This window comes from Dermochelys coriacea, chromosome 1 (assembly GCF_009764565.3).
Source record: "Dermochelys coriacea isolate rDerCor1 chromosome 1, rDerCor1.pri.v4, whole genome shotgun sequence".
In the NCBI taxonomy this organism is placed as follows: Eukaryota; Metazoa; Chordata; order Testudines; family Dermochelyidae; genus Dermochelys; species Dermochelys coriacea.
The window spans coordinates 148,671,922-148,695,622 of record NC_050068.2 but is presented as its reverse complement, the minus strand read 5'-3'; the positions used below and the strand labels follow the sequence as shown (position 1 = coordinate 148,695,622).

General features: G+C 38.5%; 1 protein-coding gene across 9 annotated transcripts in view; it reads left to right on the top strand.

The window, feature by feature from the left end:
* The window catches only part of DMD (dystrophin), a 1,935,994-nt gene that overhangs the window by 750,174 nt on the left and 1,162,119 nt on the right, over positions 1-23,701 (top strand). For all 9 annotated transcript variants that reach the window (XM_043505382.1, XM_043505371.1, XM_043505378.1 and 6 more), the window contains 3 exons: positions 9,877-9,987; positions 12,061-12,234; positions 14,744-14,899. In XM_043505382.1, coding sequence (XP_043361317.1) covers positions 9,877-9,987; positions 12,061-12,234; positions 14,744-14,899 — 441 coding nt within the window. The remainder of the gene's footprint in view (positions 1-9,876; positions 9,988-12,060; positions 12,235-14,743; positions 14,900-23,701) is intronic.

Genomic DNA, 23,701 nt, shown 5'->3' with positions numbered 1-23,701 from the left:
TTTTATTAGAGCTGTGATGGAACAATTTTTCATCAAAAATGTTGATTTGACAGAATCAAAACATTTGGGGAGGGGTGCGAGGGGGTCAATTCTGTCAAAACTTTAAACAGAAACCAGGCAAGCTAGCTTGTCTGCTGCCCCTGTCACTGACTGGCTACATCGCCAGTTTGCCACTGGCCAGTTCCTCAACATTACATTATGACATGAGGTGTCATTTTTTTTCATTTGTATTTTATTTTATATTGCTTTGTATTATATTTATTTTATATTTTTATTTTACTTTAATTTATATTATTTTCATTATACAAATTAGACTAGGAAATTACCAACTGAGTTGCCAATTAGGATACCAATTACATATCAATTGGCATATAAATTACCAGTGAGCAAACAAAGTTCTAGTTACTAAACCTATTACCCATATAAATATTAATTATTCAACTACCAGTTAGAACACAAACAACTAATAACAAATTAGAAAACCAATCACAATTATTTTTTTCATTTTATAATACAAATTCAAAATAATTATTAAATGCTCATTTTAAAATAATATAGTCAAAACATTTTGACTGTTATATTATGTCATGTTATAATTTAATGGTCAAAATGTTTAGACTTTTTTATTCTGTTATAAATTATTATGGAATGCAATATAACCTATGTCTAGTCAATACATTTGAAATGAAAACTTTAGATAAAGCCAAAAGGATGGGTCTTTTCAGTTTTTCCGACATATAATTTTTAAATTTAATTTCACAAGAAATATCAAAATTTTGATATTTTCTGATTTGGAACGGGAAAAAAAATAAAAATTTCAGCTTGTCCTGCAGAATGGGAATTCTGGGGTCTGGTTAAAAATAAATAACTTTTCTACCTGCTTTAATAGATCTTAAACCATGAGGATTTTTTTAATCTAAATTTAGAGTTACCACCTTTCAGGGTAACTGCACCTGTATTCCCTCCTTATATTCAACCAAGGGCACTCACTCTAGAATCCCAGCTGCTCAGTCATCACCTCTCTTGGACAGAGACCTGTGGCTATTTTCCTCCTGACTGTGTGTTAAAGCTGCACAGCTCCCTGATTTACAACTGTGATATTCCCAGCAAGCCAGACTGTCTAAAAGGTCAACTTCTGCATTTTGCTTTCTCTCCAGAGGTTATCAGTAGTGCAATTGTCTGCATTTGTGTGTTACCACACAGCCCTTTCTAAGCAAACATGTTTATTCTTAAAATGAAGGCATTACAAAAAAAACCCCAAAACTGTTCGAAACAATAAAAGAATCTACACATATGCTAAAAAGCTTACCAGAGGTAACCCCAACTCCAGCCCTGTCTCTGATAGTTGTCAGTCCTCCAAAACCCATAACTGTTTTTCCCCGTGGTTACAAGTTCATAACTGTCTCAGATTCAGAACCAGAATCATGACTGAACAGATCAGCCTGTTCCTTTATATAGGTTAGGTCTTTGAGCTCCAACCTCTGAGAACAGATAACCTGCACATAATCACCTTCTCTTCAGGGTGTAGCTTCAAAAGGCTGGGTTTAACATAGGTTAAACAGAGGTCAGTCATTTGCATTAACCTCTCCCTAGCTATTCCCCAAAGAATCTTCTTCTTCTTTTGTCACAAACAGTCCATTCTTGTGTGGCACAATCTCAGTATAGTCCTTTGAAAATCCAGGGCTCATATTACATCTCCCTCTTAGAGAGATTACATACAATCCCGTCCCACAATAATACATGAACTTTCCAATGAGATTTTTTTAAGGATATTGCAGGAAATTGTCATATCTTTCACATATAGCAAATGCACAAGTGCACCTATGATGAATGAAATATTGTATCCAAACTATTTTCATACTCTTCGTAATTATATTTTTGATCCTGGTTTTATAGTTTTCACCTAGCATATAGGATGTTTGCAAATAAAGTAGTGTTGAATGTTCCTGTTTACTCAAAGCTGCAGTGTCGTGGTCTAGTGGTTATACATTGAACTATCATCTGACAACTAAAGGTACAACCGTTCAAGACCTGTTTTAAAAACCTGTTTACATATACACTTCATGCACCAATGGAGTTTTATTTAGTTGTAAAGCAAAATAATTTGTAAAGATGTTAGCTGTTGCCTGCCAAACTCACATTGGCTCAGAAATGTTTCCTCTATTCTGGACCCATACAAATTATTATTTCCTTCTACTAATAAATACCTCTGTGCCTAAATTAGGTGTTCAGTAAATATTCTCTTCCCAGGAGCAGATTGAATCTGAGATTCTGCCCAGCCCAATTACCATATATGGCAATCACATCCTTGGGAGCAATAATAGAGGACTTGCTGAACATGTTGTCCTAACAAAGGAAGTTATTCCCAAGCTGTTTGCTGTCACTTATACACAGAAGAATTTTTACAGGGAACTTAGTCTCAAGTTATTGGTTTTTCACTGCTAATAGAGCAAAGACCTGAAAGTGGAAAAAGCAAATGGCAAGGTAGTCTAAAAATTTCCAACCCCATCTTTTGCGGTGTGAGGGACTAGAAAGTGTCCCTAAGATTCTGCAATAGTATAATGACTTGGACAAGATTTCTTCCATTCTCTGATGCAGCGGCGTATTAGCACCTAGGCCAACAAGGCCTAGGCCGAGGGCAGCAAATTTGCAGGGGCGGCAAATTTATAATAGCAGCCAGAGACTGCTTCCCCCGGTGCCGGTTCGCGCCCTCCGCCCCCCGGTCCTGCCCCAACTCCACCTCTTCCCCGCACCCTCCCTGCCCCTATTCGTCTCCTTCCCCAAATCCCCACCCCAGCCCCGCCTCCTCTTCTAAGCACGCCACGTCCCCCCCCGCCTTCCACCTCCTTCACGAAGCTGTTTCGTGCACAAGCACTGGCAGGAAGCGGGGAGAAGCAGGACCCGGCATCGTGCTCAGGGGAGGAGGTGGAGTCAGAGTGGAGGTGAGCTGCGGGAGAGGTGGGGGACGGCAATTATTTCTGGGCTTAGGGGCAGCAAAATCATTAATCCACCACTGCTCTGATGGGCATACCCAGATGAAGGAAAGGATGTTCCTGAGAATTGAATGAGCTCTCCTGTTTACCTAGGAACCCCACAACTCACCTCTTTAGAGGAGATTTAGATTGTGTGGGAAGAGAGGAAGGAACATTTCCACAGTTGGTCAAATTTGAAATTAACATATACATATGTTGTAGATGTAATTCTTGTAAATCTTCAGGGAGTAGGAAAACAAATGGCATACCCTTTCAGATGAGATCCAGATGTTAACCAATTAGTTTTGTGATTCTGAATTCCATGATCCACATTTTAAACAATGGGCTCTTAAAATTAAGAGTCTTGATGTGTCTTTAGTCATCTAATAAGCACTTAGGTACCTATAATGGTTATTAAATCACTTGCATGCAGTTCTAAGCCCCTAACTTTATGCATCCATATAAGAATTTGTGTCCGGGTTTAATTATATTGGGTTTATTGAATATGTTCCTGAAGATAACCTTATAGTAGATCCAACAATAATTACAAATTAATTTGCATTCTGCTGTAGAGATCAGACATTGTTAGCTATTTTGCTTGGTAATTACTACATTTTTCAAATAAAATTATCTCCAGCTCTACCATAGTGATATATACCATAGCAGAATAATAAATAGGTGTCATGATTAGCGTGTTCCTTTCTGGGTGACACAGTAAAGAGTACTGTTTTACTACCAGTCAGACTCTCTGAAAAGCTCTCTTTTTATGTCTCTCTGTCTCTCTCTTTCTCTTTCTAGTTCCCTTCCTGCCTTCCATTCAATTTAAAAAGGGAATTTCGTGGATATTACATTTGCAAAGTACCCTAACTACTTATGGTGCTCTGTTATTAAGTAGCACATGTCTACATAGGGCATCTCCAGATAAGTAGCAACTGAACTACACATGATCAGTACTATTATATTGAATGGCTAAATATTTCAATCTCTAATCTGTTACTTTGAAATAAGTAAACTGGAATATAAAGTGAGCACCATCCTTCAAAGCCTAATGACTTATGCATAGTGAGTGGTAGTTACAAGCCTTTAACATCAGAAAACCCCAAACACCAGGAAATTTTGGCAAGCTACATGCTGCAATTCAAGTAGATGCACATAATTATATAAAAAAGTAAATATTACACTAGCATGCAGAAACACCTTCTTCTGCCACCTGTGCACTTGTACATGTCTTGGTTATTTGTGAAGTACACCAGGCTCTTAAAAATAATAGTCACAGTTAAAGCTACAACTCTGTATTCTCATTGGTAATTTTGGTAAGAGAGCTCAAATTATGCAAAAGGCTCACTATGTTTGCAATTATTCTAATACATTAGTATTTATATTCAATTACTTCATGCAAAACCAAGGAATAACAAAAGTGCATGATTACCCCTGCGTCATGTCTCATTAATATCTTACCATATTAGTCTAACATCAGTGTCAGAGCCCATAGAGTTGTATAGTCTCTTTTCTCTGGCATGTCCTGATTGAATCTGTTCAGAAAATTGCATGGTTATACAGCAGGCCACAACTGGACTCTGTTGGAACTGCTAATGGAGAAGAGTGGTTGAAAGAAAGCCACATTGGCCTCTCCTTCTCAGAACCACCCCTGCGGCTGCTGGAGAAGTCTGTGGCTGGTTGCCTAGTTTTCAGTTATTGGCAACTATTGGGTATTATAGTTTGTTCTCCTTCACAGCAATTTATTCCTGGTACCTCTTCATTTTTATTTTTATTATTTAAATAGCCTTAAATTCTAGCATGATGATTCCTTTCTTTTTTATGATGGTAGATTTTCAGAATCAGGCTTTTAATTTGTAAATGCAACATTTTGGCACTTGAGGCGCGGAGCTCAAATGACGCCCCCATACCTCCTCGCTTGGGCCAAAACTTTGAAAGGTCTCAATTCTGCCTTCTTCCTGTTTTACTCCTCTCGTGGTACTGCTCTGCTACCTACCCCAGTAAAGGAGAACGAACAACTTAAAATGCCTTGTTCAAAAATTTTAAGTAACACTTAACTTTCAAATGCCTGAACAGCAAATGTAACTTTTCTTGTCTGCATAGTAAACACTGGCATTTTTATCTGTTTGAATAATCAAAGTGATGCTTTCTGTGCCTTCTTGGTTGCAAAGATTTGAACTGCTTCCTCCTGAAGGTCCACAGTCTCGGCCATCTTATGCTCTATTGAGATGGTTGCAAGGCCGACCAGCCTCTCCTGTCTCATTGTGGAGTGTAGGTGTATTTTTATTAATTTCAGCTTGGAGAAGCTGTGTTCTCCACTGACAACTGTTACAGGAAGTGTTAGAAGTATCTGCAACAAAAGCATTTGTAAAAAGAGTGGTCATCTTATTTGCACACATATATTCCAGAACAGCCTTTGGAGTTAATCCTGCTGAAATATATCTTGAAAGGACTTTCAATTTATCACCCAAATCACTCGCATCAATATCGCGCATGTCATCATGTGTCAACCCTGTCTCTAGTGCCCTGCATTGATGGTGTAGGTCATCTTCAGGTATAGTGAGGAGTTTTGGAATATCATACAACATCCCAAATATACTGCTGTGTTCCTTGAGCTGCATGAAACGTTCTTCAACTTACTGTATTGCACAATCTAGCACCTGGTTAAAGAATTTAACTTAGAATTGTTGTTTGGGATCTCTTATGGGATTATCCCATACCTCGTAATCAAAATGTTTTCTTCTTTGATGACTCTTGTATTCTTGAATGGGTGGGAAAATAGGTTCAGTGTGAAGTTCCTCTGACAACTTCTGTGCAGTCTTCAGAATGTTTTGAAATCCCTCATCTGACCGGTAAGACTGTAGGTATGACTTTGCTTCGTCCAGTTGTTCCATTGCTCCAGATATATCAAGGTCAACACCTTGGAGCGGGGGAGCTGCGTAGGGCACCAAAATAGCTAGGGATGGCCCTGGTTACACTGTTGACTCATATTTAGCTTGTGATCTGCTATGATCCCCAGATCCCTTTCTGCAGTACTCTATCCTAGACAGTCATTTCCCATATTTTATGTGTGCAACTGATTGTTCCTTCCTAAGTGAAATACTTTGCATTTGTCCTTATTGAATTTCATCCTATTTACTTCAGACCATTTCTCCAGTTTGCCCAGATCATTTTGAATTATCATCCTATCCTCTTAAGCACTTGCAACCCGTCCGAGTTGGTACTGTCCACAAACTTTATAAGTGTACTCTCTCTGCCATTATCTAAATCATTGATGAAGATATTGAAAAGAACAGGACCCAGAACTGATCCCTGAGGGACCCCATTTGATATGCCCTTCCAGCTTGATTATGAACCACTGATAATACTCTCTGGGAATGGGTTTTCCAACCAGTTAGGCACCCACCTTATAGTAGCTCCATCTAGGTTTTATTTCCCTAGTTTGTTTATGAAAAGGTCAGGTGAGACAATATCAAAAACCTTACTGAAGTCAAGATAAACCACATCCACCACTCCCCCCCACCATCCACAAGGCTTGTTACCTTGTAAAAGAAAGCTATTAAGTTAGTTTCACACTATATGTTTTTGACAAATCCATGCTGAATTTTTTTTTATTATCTTCTAAGTGTTTGCAAATTGATTGCTTAATTATTTCCTCCATTATCTTTCCAGGTACTGAAATTAAGCTGACTGGTCTCTAATTCACCAGGTTGTCGTTATTCCCCTTATAGACTGGTGCTATATTTGCCCTTTTCAAGGCCTCTGGAATCTCTCCTGTCTTCCATGACTTTTCAAAGATAATCGGTAATGACTCAGATGTTGCCTAAAGTCAACTCCTTGAGTATTCTAGGATGTATTGCTTCTCACCTTGGCAACTTAAAGGCATCTTACTTGTCTAAGTAATTTTTAACTTGTTCTTTCCCTATTTTAGTCTCAGATCCTGTCTCATTTCCACTGGCTTTCACTATGTAGGATGTCCAAACACTACTAATCTTTTTGGTGAAAACTGCCATTTCCATTTAAACATTTCTGCTGCTATTTTCCCCACCTCACTGAGTAATGGTCCTTGGTCTTCCTCTTGTTTCTAATGTATTTGTAGAATGTTTTCTTGTTACTTTTTATGTCTCTCGCTAGTTTAATCTCATTTTGTACATTGGCCTGTCTAATTTTATCCCTACATGCTTTTGTTGTTTGTTAATATTCATCCTCTGTAATTTGACCTAGTTTCCACTTTTTGTAGGACTCTTTTGAGTTCAGATAATTGAAGATCTCTTGATTAAGGATGGGTGTCCTCTTGCCATACTTCCTTTCTTTCCTAACTAATGGGATAGTTTATTCTTGTTCCCCTAATAATGTCTTCTTGAAAAATAGCCAGCGCTCTTGAACTGTTTTTCCTTGTAGATTTGCTTCCCATGGGATCTTACCTACCAATTCCCTGAGTTTGCTAAAGTCTGCCTTCTTCAAAGTCATCATCTTTATTGTGCTGCTTTCCCTGCTACTATTCCTTATCATGAAATCATCATTTCATGATCACTTTCACATGCCTTCCACTTTCATATTCTCAAATAGTTTCTCCGTATTTCTCAAAATCAAATCTAGAACAGCCTCTCCTCTTGTAGCTTTCTCCCCTTTCTGAAATAAAAAATGGTCTCCAATACATTCCAAGAACAGGGGTTCTGATTGAATAACCTTTCCCACATCTGTCTCAGCCAGCACTGCTTCTCTCCATACCTGCCCTATAAGTGGCAGAGGGTGCTAAGGCCTCATGTAGTTCTTGGCCCTTGTCCCTTTCCTTTGCCTCCCTGTGCTATATCAGAACAAAGCAGAGTCACAGTCCTTTGAAATTTTTTGCATGTCAATTTTTATGCATTAATATACTTGAGCTCAGAATTAAGTAATTGGAACTGATGGCAACTGGATTTTCCATTTCCTTGGAAACTATGTGATTTTGAATTTTTTTTCTGTTCCTTAATAGAACAAACATGAAATCTCCCATGAAATGAAATTTTGGGGTTAGGAGGGGGGAATTGATCAAAGTATTTTATAAAATGGAAAAGTTTTATTCTGATTTTGACATTTTAAAATTTTATTATCTAATGTCAAATATTTAAATACTGAAACAAAAAGTCATTTGGAAATGGCAAATTAAACGTTCCATTCTGAAAAGGTTCAAAATGGAATATTTGACACGCCATTCTGATTTTTTTTTAAAGTAATTTTTTTTCTAAGTCAACCTGTTTCGGCTAAACATTTCACTTTAAAGAAACCATTATTTTCTGACCGAATTTTCCATTGGAAAATTTCTGATGAGCTCTATAAATAATACTGACTAGCTCTATAAATAAAAAAGTAAATATAAGTAAAACCTCGGAAACATAAAGGGGTTATCATTGCTAATAGGTTTTTACAAATTTCTGTACGCCTGCTTCTTTAAAAATGTATTTTAGTACATGTATGGTACAGCAGGTACACGTTGGTGCCCAACTACTCCAAGATTCTTAGCTCTTATTGTTTTATTATACGCTGCACACCTTTATAAAAAAAAGTCATTATGCCCATGTTGATCACACACACATGCAGCATACAGTGTATATATAGCTTTGTAACCAACATACAAATGAAGATGTGATTTTTAAAAAAAAATATTTTGCAATTGTAAAATTTGTTCACATTGAACTAAATGAAAAAGCTTGTTCCTAATTTGTGCGGCAATATAAAGTTGAGGTTCTTATTTATTTTCTTGAAATACAGTTTTTTTGTTTTAAGAGATAGTGTACTTTAGAAATGCATCTACTTATAGGTAGGCTGTAGTGGTTTTGTGAGATTTTTGTGTAACTAATACAGGGCATAGATTAAAGTTACAGTAATTTTTTTTCCATTTAGCAATAAAGGTTTCAAATACTCTTCCTGATGAGAAAAAAAGCTAATAGTTATTTCAGAGTTCCTATTCTCAGCGGTAATTGTTAAGCAATCTGCTACTAGCAGATATTAATTTGCTAACAATTTCCATAGAAATTGTTTTGAAATGGTCTAAATTGGGTTATATCAATATGCATTATATGAATTGTTTTGCATGTTACAGCATTGGTCAGCGTTGCTTAAATCAATTGGTGTCTTTTTATCAGACTGATTTATGATGAGATGACAAGGGCTGAAATTTGCATTATAGTAATTTGATCACCTGCTGGTTCTTGCTGAAAATGACAGACAGAAATATTCACTAAAAAATGGCTGAGATGAATGCATGAATGTCCTTTGTCATCAGCCTCCTGTTGTACATTTCCCCTTGATAGCAGACAGTGAATACAAGTTTTGGTCAGTGAGTCCTAAACCACAAGTTAAATAACATTTGTAGATATCGGGAATACATTCCAGTGTAAGATGATGTCATTTACTGTAAATATCAGATACTTTGATCAAGATATTTATATTTCATATCAGAAATCTCCTAAAAAGCTATTAACACAACATGTCAAACAAAAAATAAAAATATCCAAGTAAACTCCTTTACCTGTTTATGTATGTTTCTTTTCCATAATTACTTTAGATTTTTTTCCAAAGGCAAACAATTGTAATCCATCTGTTTCTCTTGAAAAGGAAATCTATATTCAGCATCTGCAATGTAATTGTAATGTCCTTAGCAACGGATTGTCGTCATTGTCACAAACTCAGAATTTGTCTTTATATTTAAGCATTAGGAGAAGGTGGTATTGAGTTTGCACACAAGAAAAGTAAAATGAAATGAATTAGAAGACAGTAAACAAATAATTCTCTTTAAATTATTTCTTTCAGAGTTTTATTATCACTTAATGTCTCTTTAATATATGCCAGGAATTAGATACTCTGATTCTAGCAGGATACAGTTCTGTTTCAAACACATCTGATTACTAAATTTGTTTTCCAACAGAAAATACAATCCGATTTGACAAGCCATGAGATCAGTTTGGAAGAAATGAAAAAACGAAGCCAGGGTAAGGATACTGCCAAAAGAGTTTTCTCCCAAATTGACGTTGCACAGGTATGTAACCTCCATTTCCTCTGGTCCTTCCTATACACAACACTGTGTTTATATGTTGAAATATTCTTGATGATTTATATTTATGTATATGTGGTGGTTCAGTTGTTCCTTGAAACTTTGAGCTACTGTGTAGCAGTAGTCTGCTTAACAAATCACAGAATTCGATGACAAATCTCCTGTTGTATTTTATTTTTTTATTCCTGCCTTCCACAATGTATGGCAAATATGGTCAAAAATTGTAGCATACCTAATGCTGCACATAACAAATTTTTAATCAACTCAGTAGACCCATTGTGGAGTAGATCTTTTGAGTGTAAGAATAGCATAAAAAGTAACACCATGCAAGATTTCAGAGTAGCAGCCGTGTTGGTCTGTATTCGCAAAAAGAAAAGTAGTACTTGTGGCACCTTAGAGACTAACAAATTTATTAGAGCATAAGCTTTTGTGAGCTACAGCTCACTTCATTGGATGGGTATATCATCATTTGAGATATATTAAGATATTTGTATTAAAAATAGTCCAGTTGGCAAGTCTGTGGGACTCCATTTTAGGGACAAAAGCATGATTTTAATAAGTTTCCTGTATACTGTAAATATTTTTGGAGAACTATTTGCAGGATATGTACCCTCATTTACAGTTCCCATATTTTAAGCACTTGCCAGATGTAAGAGGAGTACCAAAATCCAGCCTGAGCAATTGATTGCTGATTAAAAGCGATAACTAACATGTTATTCCAACTCACTTAATAAACAAAGGGAGACACGTTCGATATGAGGGCTGGCTTAATTACGTTTAGGAGCAAGAAAATTCCATTTTCTGTTTTGTGCCCTCCCAAATGGTCTTTGAAATATTCCTGGCCCTATAATCCTCTTCAGTCTATTCAACTTTTGGCATGAATACTAAACTTCCATGGTGCTGTGAAATAAATACATTGATGCTCATGTTAAAATACATCACTGATCATGTCACCTTTCATGGTAGGGTAAGCAAAACACCATGATTTAACAGCAGAGAGCAAGCGTTTGATCTTGTGGTTAAGGCACAGGACAGTGAGCAAGATTATCTGTTTTTTCCCCAGCTCTGCCAAAGTCAGATATGCATTTAATATGCATACTTTAATATGTATGCCTCAATTTCCCAGTCTCTAAAATGGGAATGATAATACTTCCTTATCTCACAGACCTGCTGAGAGGATGAATTGATTAATGTACACACAGAAATGTTGGCCCCCAGAATGATTCCTTACTACTTTTATTTATTTAAATAAACAAACATAAACTTGGTTAGGGTTAGGGTTAGAAACATAAACTTGTTATGGAGATTTGCAATTAGGCACAATAATAATTCACAAAGACAAATAGCATGTAAAAATGGGAAAAATAGAAACATTGTTTGCCACAGGAATAACCACTTGAAATTTACCTCTGCTTATCTATGGGTTTTGTTTGTTTCTTAAATCTACTTTAATTAAATGTGCAGGTGGTCGAGCTAGATGATCACAATGGTCCCTTCTAACTTTAAAGTCTCTGATTATATGAGAATCAAATCCCAGAGCCTGTGCCAAGCCTGTGAACAGTGCGCAAACTTCATGCAGGGCTTCTTTACAGTGATTAGGGGAAGGATTATCTCCCAATCCATATAAAAATTATATCATGGAAGTGAGCTGCATTTTTGGTGTCTTATGCATAGTGTGATCTCCCTTTGCAGGGAAAATGGATACTGGAGCCAATCCCAATCCCCCTGCATGCTACGGAACATTGAGCTTTCACCATCTGCTCTGCACTGGTAGTATAGATCCTTACACAGGCACCTTCTACCCATTCTCTTTTTTCCCATGCAACAGAATATTGCCAGTTCTGTTGCATCTAGTTGCCCTTTGCAGGTGCAGGTGAGAAGGGAAGGATTTTCTTCCTTGTATAAAAACCAAGACTGGTGTCAGCTGAGGTCCAGTTAAAGAATCAAATGTTTTGAGGTGCAAGAAATCATGAGAAAACATACTGATTGGTAACCCATTCTGAGAGTGACTCCATTTTTTCCTCCTATTTTTACTACTGACCCATATTGACTTTTCAGAAAAAACTACAAGATGTCTCCATGAAGTTCCGCTTGTTCCAGAAGCCAGCCAATTTTGAGCAGCGTCTACAGGAATGTAAAAGAATTTTAGATGAAGTAAAATTGCAGGTGCCCAAGTTGGAGATGAAGAGTGTAGAGCAGGAGGTAGTGCAGTCACAGTTGGATCATTGCATGGTATGTATGTACAGTCCAGTGATTTTTTTTTCCAAATAATTTCCTGTCTTTTCAGATATCAAATATTTCTCGTTGGGATGGCGATATATATATATATATATAATATGGGTGAGATTTTCAAAAATGCCTAAGAGATTTAGGAGCATTGATCCCATTAAAATTCAGGGGAATTTGTGATCTTATGTATTTTAAGAATGTTTGAAAATCCCACCCCATATGTTTATTTCCTACTTCTCTCTTTCTTGCAAATCAAGGACTCATCAATCTTAAGTTGTCTTAGATGCTACACATGTGCCAGAGTCACTCTGCCACTTTTTGCAGTTTTAAAATGACATTTTCCCTATATTTTTAAATGTGTTTCAAACTCTACAAACAATCAAGGGAAATTGATTATATGGTTGAAATGTTGAAACTGGCTACTAGAGCTGGTTGAAAATCAAACTTTTCATTCTGTGGGAAATTTATAGGGTGGCCTCTCTGGCCAGGCTACATCTCCTGTGCACTACAGTCATGGGATTCTGTTGATGAACCATGATAGTTCAACAAAGGGGAGGGCCACGGTGCATCATGGGAAATTTAGTCCCATAAGGCATCTAAACTAGAACTCCTATAAGACACCACAGCAGCTCAGGTAGGCACACTACCATAAGAATGAAATGGAAGTTATAAATTCTGGGTTCACAGTGCCTCGATTCAGCAACTAACTTTTTAGCAGAAGAGTACTTACAGTTGTGATACACTAGAAAACCTCATATTATTTTGTCCTAATGTCTTTGCTTATAATTTTTACCACATCACCCCCTCTGCTGGTGGATCAGCATGAGCTGCACAACAGCTATCTTCCTTGCTGTGCCCTATATACAAAGTTGGCTGCATTTCAGTGATGAAGTATGTATTTATCTTGCAAGTCACATGAGGATCTTTTGGAAAGAATAGGGATATATAGTTATAGAGATATATATATAGAGAGAGAGAGAGAGAGATCCCCATTTTATATATATGTAAAATTATATTAATATGTTTTTGAGAATCAAGTTGTTAATGAACTTCAGATTAAACTATAGAGAGGATGTGCTGAGTTTCTCTTATCAGGTCTGCATCATATCTTTACCTAAACTGTCTACACTTATTGGACATGGAATTTATTTCACTATAATATCACAAGAGGTACTGGTAATAATAAAAAAAAATCACAAAAATACTTAACATAAGCTCAATCAGCAAGAAAAGAAATACAGTCCAGATTCTTTTAAAAGATCTGTCAAGGTATATGAAACAAGTTATTTCAGCACATCACAACAAATTGCGAGAACATGTAATGAAGCTAAAAGAACCTCAACAATAAACTTCAAGAACCTTACCATTTAAATTCTTCACTTTTTTATGTTTTTTGATATTCTATAGTTCAGAGGAGTGTCTCTTTCCCAGTTCAGTGTAATAAGTTTCTAGTGCATAACAGAATTCAATTTTAAATGAAATGACGAAAACAAAGTTAAATTACATATTTAAACAGAAAAAAAGTTAAGAATGTTTGTTTGGATAAGGTTTATCCCAAATAATTTCTGTGGGTGCCAAATATTAGATCAGTTATTTTGGATACCAGGTTATTTGGCAACCCTGTTATATGTAGATGTTGTTGTTGTTGTATCCAGGGAATCAGGGTTTGGGCAGACAAGTAGTGCTATCCCTTTTTTAATCCTCATTCTTTCAAAAGGTAAGGGGGAAAGCATGGTCTATGCACACTGATTGCATGTCATTAATTAAATAAATGTTTGTTTTGTCCACACTTGCTGCTTAGCAATTGGAAACAATTAGAAAAGATAGATGGAGGTATATAATATATTTTTGTTTTAAAAGGCAGTAAATCTCTTTGCTTTTTAGGCCATTAAAAGCAATATTAAACATAATTAAATGGAAGGGAAAATCTGTGCTATATCAGTCTAAGGATTTAATGTATGGGGAACTGTCAGATTTCTGCTCAAATTAGGCTTTTAGATTGTGGGTGATAGAGGACGTGAGTAGGTGGAGGACAGATGCTGTTATTTTAAGTGCTGTATTGTCTAAACCAGCTCAGAGCAGACCTTTGTCTTATGATGTTACAAATTCTGGTGGCCACTGGCTTCTTGACTATCTCAGCACTTCCACCATGGCTGCCACCGGTGGGGCGGTAAAACCAACAATAGCAGAACATTCTAGATGAATAAGTCGAATGTAGACATGGACATATAATTTTGAATTCTGATTAATAAATAAAACTCTAACAGTCTTGTAAATGCTTATGCATTATCTGTGTGTGATTTATACATAACTAGAAGCTGGCATCTCAAGTCCCTTCAGTTTCCATAGGAGTTGAGGGTCCTCAGAGTCTCACAGGTGACGCTCTTATGTACCAAACAATGCCAAGATTGGTAGTAGTTCTGCATAATCACTTCAGTCCCAAGTTTGCATTGCTTTTATTCATTTATTTTATTAATTTTGATGTTTCTCTCCTCTGTGTTGATTTGATTAGAAATTGTATAAAAGCTTGAGTGAGGTGAAGTCTGAAGTGGAAACAGTGATAAAAACTGGACGTCAGATTGTTCAGAAACAACAGACAGAGAAGCCTAAAGAACTGGATGAAAGACTTACAGCTTTGAAGCTGCAGTACAATGAACTGGGTGCTCTGGTATGTATTCTGATATACAATGCAAAACCAGGCTCTGTTTCTGGCTTTTCAAGCTAAGTACGTTCTTTGTATTGTGTGGTAACATGTATTATTTGTTTGTTCCTTTTAAGTCTCTGAAATCAATCCTACCTCTGTTTATAAAAGTGTAATCCTTGTTAGGAAGCCAAAAAAAAATCAATGAGATAAATATTCAGTTTGGTCCAAGAAAATATGCAAAACTCAGAGACATGTAATATTGATTTCTTTATCAGGTTTTAAGGTTATTCTTTCCTAAAATTGAACTTACTTTTTGCCTTCCAAAGACTTCTTTTAGATCGATGGGTTATTTACCAGTGACCAATTTAAAAGCACTCTAGGTAGGGCTACATCTCTAGATGAGGTCACGGATTCTTCAGTTCTTTCATTCTGTGAATTACATTATAAGAAAGAGAGATCTCCCAGTTCTTATTTGCATAGGTCTCAGAATGCCTCATTCTGCAGGCCACCATGAAAAGGTCAGTTGACCAAGATGCTTGTTGCTGTTGCAGCATCCCTATGGGGAAATTTTAATACCACTGTAGCTGGCTTCTTGCATGCGACTATACACACACTAATGGGTTTTGTGTGGTAACTCTTCCCCTGTACATGCCTCATGTGACTGCCACTGGTGGGGCGGTAAAACCAACAATAGCAGTCTCCAGTTGGAACCCTTGCATGCCTGTTTACATTCTTACTGTCACTGAGATAGGTACTGATTTTTGTATATGCAAACCACACAGAATGTTGTGTTCATGAGCATATGGAATAATTTATACCTGTTTTGCTCCTCATACACCTTCACAGACCTATTTAGGATTTCATACTTAGATCCCCTTTCCTTGCAGAAGCTGCTTCCAAATTTCCTTAGTGTTGGGCAAGAGTAAATCAACAGTATTGGTAGGCTAGGACTGAAAATGCAGTGCCTTGAAAACTAGCCCTTTGGGAAGCTTCGGTACTGTAGAATAGTTGGCACTGTTGTTGTGTTTAGTTTGATAATTTGATTCTCATCAACGTATAAGAAGAGGACTTAATTAATATTCTCCCACTAAGGAGCACTTAAAGACGACAAAGTCATCACAAAGAAACTAAATGAATTTTTTGCTTCACTCTTCATGGCTGAGGATGTTAGGGAGATTCCCAAACCAGAGCTGTCTTTTGTAGGTGACAAATCTGAGGAATTGTCACAGATTGGAATTAATTGAGAAACTTAACAGTAACAAGTCACCGGGACCAGATGGCATTCACCCAAGAGTTCTGAAAGAACTCAAATGTGAAATTGCGGGACTATTAACTATGGTTTGTAACCTGTCCTTTAAATCAGCTACTGTACCCAGTGGCTCGAAGATAGCTAATGTAACGCCAATATTTAAGAAGGGCTCTAAAGGTGATCCTGGCAATTACAGACCGGTAAGTCTAATGTCAGTACGGGACAAATTAGTTGAAACAATAGTAAAGAATAAAATTGTCAGACACATAAAAGAGCATAAATTATTGTGCAAAAGTCAACATGGTTTTTGTAAAGGGAGATCATGTCTTATTAATCTATTTGAGTTCTTTGAAGGAGTCAACAAACATGTGGACAAGGGGGATCCAGTGGACATAGTGTACTTGGATTTCCTGAAAGCCTTTGACAAGCCCTCAGCAAAGGCTCTTACGTAAATTAAGTTGTCATGGGATAAGAGGGAAGATCTTTTCATGGATTGAGAACTGGTTAAAAGACATGGAACAAAGGGTAGGAATAAATGGTAAATTTTCAGAATGGAGAGGGGTAACTAGTGGTGGTCCCCAGGGTCAGTCCTAGGACCAATCCTATTCAACTTATTCATAAATGATCTGGAGAAAGGGGTAAACAGTGAGGTGGCAAAGTTTGCAGATGATACTAAACGGCTCAAGATAGTCAAGACCAAAGCAGACTGTGAAGAACTTCAAAAAGATCTCACAAGACTAAGTGATTGGGCAACAAAATGGCCAATGAAATTTAATATGAATAAATGTAAAGTAATGCACATTGGAAAAAATAACCCCAACTATACATACAATATGATGGGGGCTAATTTAGCTACAACTAAACAGGAGAAAGATCTTGGAGTCATCATGGATAGTACTCTGAAGATGTCCATGCGGTGTGCAGCGGCAGTCAAAAAAGCAAATGGGATGTTAGGAATCATTAAAAAAGGGAGAGAGAATAAGATGGAAAATATCTTATTATCCTTATATAAATCCATGGTACACCCACATCTTGAATACTGGTTTCAGAGTAGCAGCCATGTTAGTCTGTATTCCCAAAAAAGAAAAAGAGTACTTGTGGCACTTTAGAGACTAACAAATTTATTAGAGCATAAGCTTTCGTGAGCTACAGCTCACTTCATCGGATGCATTTGGTGGAAAATACAGTGGGGAGATTTATATACACACACACAGAGAACATGAAACAATGGGTTTTATCATACACACTGTAAGGAGAGTGATCACTTAAGATGAGCTATTACCAGCAGGAAGGTGAGGGGGGAAGGGGGGAAGGGGGAAAATCTTTTGTGGTGATAATCAAGGTGAGCCATTTCCAGCAGTTAACAAGAACATCTGAGGAATGGTGGGGTGGGGGGAGAAATAACATGGGGAAATAGTTTTACTTTATGTAATGACCCATCCACTCCCAGTCTCTATTCAAGCCTAAGTTAATTGTATCCAGTTTGCAAATTTAATTCCAATTCAGCAGTCTCTCGTTGGAGTCTGTTTTTGAAGTTTTTTGGTTGAAGGATAGCCACTCTCAGGTCTGTAATCGTGTGACCGGAGAGATTGAAGTGTTCTCCGACTGGTTTTTGAATGTTATAATTCTTGATGTCTGATTTGTGTCCATTTATTCTTTTTTGTAGAGACTGTCCAGTTTGACCAATGTACATGGCAGAGGGGCATTGCTGGCACATGATGATATATGCCATCATGTGCCAGCAATGCCCCTCTGCCATGTACATTGGTCAAAGTGGACAGTCTCTACATAGAAGAATAAATGGACACAAATGGACTGGGAGTGAATGGGTCATTACAGACTTCAACGAGAGACTGCTGAATTGGAATTAAATTTGCAAACTGGATACAATTAACTTAGGCTTGAATAGAGACTGGGAGTGGATGGGTCATTACATAAAGTAAAACTATTTCCCATGTTATTTCTCCCCCCACCCCACCCCCCACTGTTCCTCAGATGTTCTTGTTAACTGCTGGAAATGGCTCACCTTGATTATCACCACAAAAGATTTTCCTCCTTCCCTCCTCTCCTTCCTGCTGGTAATAGCTCATCTTAAGTGATCACTCTCCTTACAGTGTGTATAAAACCCATTGTTTCATGTTCTCTGTGTGTGTATATAAATCTCCCCACTGTATTTTCCACCAAATGCATCCAATGAATTGAGCTGTAGCTCACAAAAGCTTATGCTCATATAAATTTGTTAGTCTCTAAGGTGCCACAAGTACTCCTTTTCTTTTTTATCTTGAATACTGTGTACAGATGTGGCCCCCTCATCTCAAAAAAGATATATTGGCATTAGAAAGGTTCAGAGAAGGGCAACTAAAATGATTAGGAGTTTGGAAGGGGTCCCATATGTGGGGAGATTAAAGAGGCTAGGACTTTTCAGCTTGGAAAAGAGGAGACTAAGGCGGGATATGATAGAGTTATGTAAAATCATAAATGGCACAGAGAAAGTGAATAAGGAAAAGATATTTACTTGTTCCCATAATATAAGAACTAGGGGCCACCAAATGAAGTTAATGGGTAGCAGGTTTGAAACAAATAAAAGGAAGTTCTTCTTCACTCAGTGCATAGTCAACCTGTGGAACCCCTTGCCTGGATGTGAAGGCTAGGACTATAACAGGGTTTAAATGAGAACTGGATAAATTCATGGAGGTTAAGTCCATTAATGGCTATTAGCCAGTATGGGTAAGGAATGGTGTCCCTAGACTCTGTTTGTCAGACGGTGGAGATCGATGGCAGGGGAGAGATCACTAGATCATTACCTGTTAGGTTCACTGCCTCTGGGGCACCTGGTATTGACCACTGTCAGCAGACAGGATACTGGGCTGGATGGACCTTTGGTCTGACCCAGTATGGATGTTCTTATGTTCACTATATCTATTCCTCTTCTCTCAGTTTTGCATGGTCTGCTGAAGAAAACTTGGTTATCAGAAATTTCCCAGTCTATTTTTATCTGAAAATTCTGATGATAGTTTTTTAAATGCAAGTACCGTTAATAAGGCAAACTTTTCCATCTCCATAGTTTGCCTTTGTTGAACCAAATTTTTGTAACCTGTTAACTTTCTATCAGTGTACCTGTTTACAGAGCACATGTACCACAATAGTTAAGCACACTGAAACTCACTGAAAACTGCTGACAGCTAAACATTCATTCATTTCTAGAAGGTTCTAATCGAGCAGAAAATACTGATTGGGTTCTGCCCTGTCCAACCACCAAAAGGCTGTTGATTATGACTTGACAATATGCTTTCCTATCCATAGAAAATGTCATCTGTTGTTCATAGGCGTAGTTTGACTTCTGTATTTTGGGGGGGGGGGGGGAAGCTTCAATCAGGCCAACGCGGTTGCTCATGTGTGGGAGATACAAATTCCGTGCTTGCCCACAGGGTGCCATTTCAGATTGGGGCAGGGAGGGGAGGGCATAACTTTAACTAGGATTCCAGGAGCTACTTAGGCAACTGAAAACTTTAGTGATTTTGCAGATAATAACTTAGAAATTATCTGACAGGAGCATGGTATCTCCTATATCAAGAAAGAAAATTAAATAAATATCAGACCACGTCAGCTGTAATACAGACATGTTCTGGCATTTTGCGGCAAGTCGCTTATGGGACACTGGTTAGGTTTAAAATTGTAACGTATATTCTTTCTCAGATACTCTTACTAAAGTCAGAAGGGACCATCCTGATCATCTACTCTGACCTTCTGCACATGGCAGGCCACAGAACCTCACCCACCCACTCCTGTAATATAGACCCCTAACCTCTGACTGAGTTACTAATGGCCTAAAATAATAGTTTAAAGACTTCCTCTGGTTTAAACCTGCAAGTGACCCATGCCTCATCATGCAGAAGAAGGTGAAAAATTCCCAGGATCTCTGCCAATCTGACCTGGGGAAAAATTCCTTCCTGACCCCACATATGATGATCAGTTAGACCCTGAACATGTGAGCAAGACCCACCAGGCCGATAACTGGGAAAGAATTCTCTGTAGTAACTCAGAGCCCTCCCCCGTAGTGTCCTGTCCCCAGCTGTTGGGGATTTTTGCTACAGGCAGTCACCGATGGGCCACATGCCATTGTAGGCAGTCCTGTCATACCATCCCCTCTATAAACTTATCAAGCTCAGGCTTCAAGCCACTTAGGGTTTTTTGTCCCCACTGCTCCCCTTGGGAGGCTGCTCCAGAACTTCACTCCTCTGACGGTTATAAACCTTTGCCTAATTTCAAGCCTAAACTTGTTGAAGACCAGTTTAAATCCATTTGTTCTGGGGTCCACTGATCCTTGACTTAAATAACTCCTCTCCCTCCCTGATATTTATCCCTCTGATACATTTATACAGAGTAATCATATCTCCCCTCAGCCTTGTATTGGTTAGACTAAACAAGCCAAGCTCCTTGAGTCTCCTCTCGTAAGGTAGGTTTTCCATTCCTAAGATCATCCTAGTTACCCTTTCTCTGCACCTGTTCCACTTTGAATTCATCATTCTTAAACATGGGAGACCAGATTTGCACACAATACTCTCGATGCGGTCTCACCAGTGCCTTGTATAATGGTACTAAAACTTCCCTGTCTCTCCTGGAAATACCTCACCTGATGCATCCTAGGGCTGCATTAGCTTTTTTCACAGCTGCAGAAGCGATGCCTGTGAGGGTCAGGAAGGGTCAGATGCCCCTCCCTAGATGCCTGGCCGGAGGGTGGGGGGCAGGGGCAGTGCCCCAAGCAGCTGGGGAGTGGAAGGAGCGGGGCCAGAGCCAGAAGGGAAGGGCCGGGGCCAGACCCTCTCCTCTTCTGGCCACACTGCTTGGGATGCATGCTGCCCAGTGTTGCCCTCTCCTCTTCCAGCCGTGCTGCCTGGGATGCGCCTGGTGCAGCTCAGCGGCTGACTGGGAGAGTGCCTGGCTGCAGCACTAACAGGCTGTCCCTCCACCCCCACCCAGGCTCAGCTTCTGGGGACAGTGGTCGAGCGAGCCGGAGCCCCCCCAGCCACTCCAGCATGCTCAGAGTCAGCTTCTGTCCCCAGAGGCTGAGCCTGGGTGGGGGGCAGCCTGGCACTCTTCCAGGCAGCTGCTGTGCTGCACCAGGCAACATCTGAGAGTGGCCCTGGGGCCTGGCTGCCAGGAAGAGCAGCTGAACATGCCATGGGGAGCCGGGACAGTGGGAGGACAGAGCTGTTCCCTTCCCAAGTAACCAGGTAGCCCTTCCCCCCTCCAGCAGGGGCCCTATGCTGGAGGCAGGGTGGAGAGGAGTCACGTGAGGAGATCATGTGCCCCCCCTTTTTGCTGGTGCCCTCCTTTCTGTCCCTCCCACGAGTTGTCCACGCCCAGCTCAATCACACTGATGGCTCATAGTCATCCTGTGATCAACCAATACCCCCAGCTCTTTCTCCTCCACTGTCATTTCCAACTGATAAATCCCCAGCTTATAGCAAAAATTCTTGTTCATCACTAAGGACGTGACCTTGTACTTTGCACTATTAAATTTCATCCTCTTTCTGTTACTCCAGTTTACAAGATCATCCAGATCTTCTTGTATGGCATTCCGGTCCTCCTCGGTATTGGCAATACCTCCCAACTTTGTGTCATCCGCAAATTATATTAGCACACTCCCACTTTCTGTGCCAAGGTCAGTAATAAAAATGTTAAATAAGATTGGTCCCAAGACCAGTCCCTGAGGAACTCCACTAGTAACCTCACTCTAGCCGGAGAGTTCACATCTCAGTATGACCTGTTGTAGTCTTCCCTTTAACCAGTTCCTTATCCACCTTTCAATTCTCATATTAATCCCGATCTTCTCCAGTTTAACTAATAATTTCTCATGCAGAACTGTATCAAATGATTTACTGACATTCAGGAAGATTAGATCTACTGCATTTCCTTTGTCTAAAAAAAATCAGTTATTTTCTCAAAGAAACATATTAGTAACTTCGTTACTATCTCTTGAATACAACAATTGAAACAATTGTTGAAAAATCTACAATTACTTTCTATCATTTGGGCTACTTAATTTTTGCAGTTCACCAAGCTTGGCAAAGTTCATTTAACTTTAGGAAAACATCCTACCAGCCCTTTGTTATCTTAATCATCTGTTAATCACTCTGTTTATAAACAACATTATGACTCCTTGCCTCAGAGGCGCAAACTTGGAGCAGCATGTCTCCTGTCTCCTCTGCTGCCTGCCTGAGGCTTGTAGCTCGGGGGACAACACGCTCCTTTGCCCTCCGCCCCCAACTCCGCCTATGCTGCTGTTGAAGCACAACCCCATCCAGAGGCTCCATGGAGGAAATGCAGTATTCCTCTCTAGAAGAGAGTTCATGCAAATGTTGCACTTAACAGCTGCACATGATGAATCTATTCTCTTCCTCTTCCTGCCCCTACTGGGAGCACACAGCTCACAGGACTTAATTAAAACCATAGCACTGGAGTAAATTTGGTGCATTAAATGCACCCTGTAGAATGAAGGTTGTGATTAAAATGTTTGCTTATTGCAGACATGCATATAATTTTAATAAACAGAGTAGTAGAAAATGCATATATTTGTCAGATTAAAATTTATTAAGCTAAATTAACAGCTAGTTAATAGCTAATAAAGAGAGTCTCTATTAGCTAGAAGAGTCAGCCTGTGATTTAAGCTCATGGTGGTGATCAAACCCCACAGTCCTCAACACAATAACCTTTAAGAATTACATTATTTTTGGAAGAACTTAATATTCATTTGGGGAATTAATTCATTGGGGGAACCTGTATCAAGGCAATTATCTATATTTAGTTTGGAAATTGCTAGAGAGATAAAATAAACAAAGATATTAACAAATATCAATCTTCTGAGTGCTGGGACAACTAAAAGCCTTCTTCAGAAAGATTGGATGACATTGTCATTTGAGATTAAATATTTTACTCAGCACATTTAATACACTAAGGCATGTTTGATCAATTTTAAAAAGTATGGATTGGGGGTTAAAATGTGCTTTGTTATACATGCACACTGGGTTTATCTCTGATAACTTCTTTAAATTAAATTAAATAGTTCCATGCCATTTATTACAAGACAATATTTAGCATTAAACAAAAAAGATAGCATGAAATTACTGCACATGTATCTTTGGACTGGTTAAAGGATGAAATGTTTAGTTAGAGAACAATTAGTGGCCTAAAGTGCTCTGTTTATTTTTGTTAATATAGACATAATAGTTCATGTTTGTTTTTACCTGGCATGACAGTTAACAATTTTAGTGAAACAAAGCAACCAAGGCTATGACATACAGTATTTTCATATGCATTTCACCTGTTCAGTTCCCCCAACTGCATATTCTAATGAAAGCTAAATATTTTGCCAAATATTTTGTTTTGAAGAGAAAAATAGTTCATGTAAAAAAAACATCAGGATTGAAATATTTGGGTCCAGTGTACCATCTTTACTCGGACAAACTCCAACTGAGAATTTTCCTAAACATGGACGTTGTGAATTGGACCCAAATGTATTGTCTCGTGCTTATGTTTATATGTATACTTATATATGCCCTGATTCAGGGAAGATT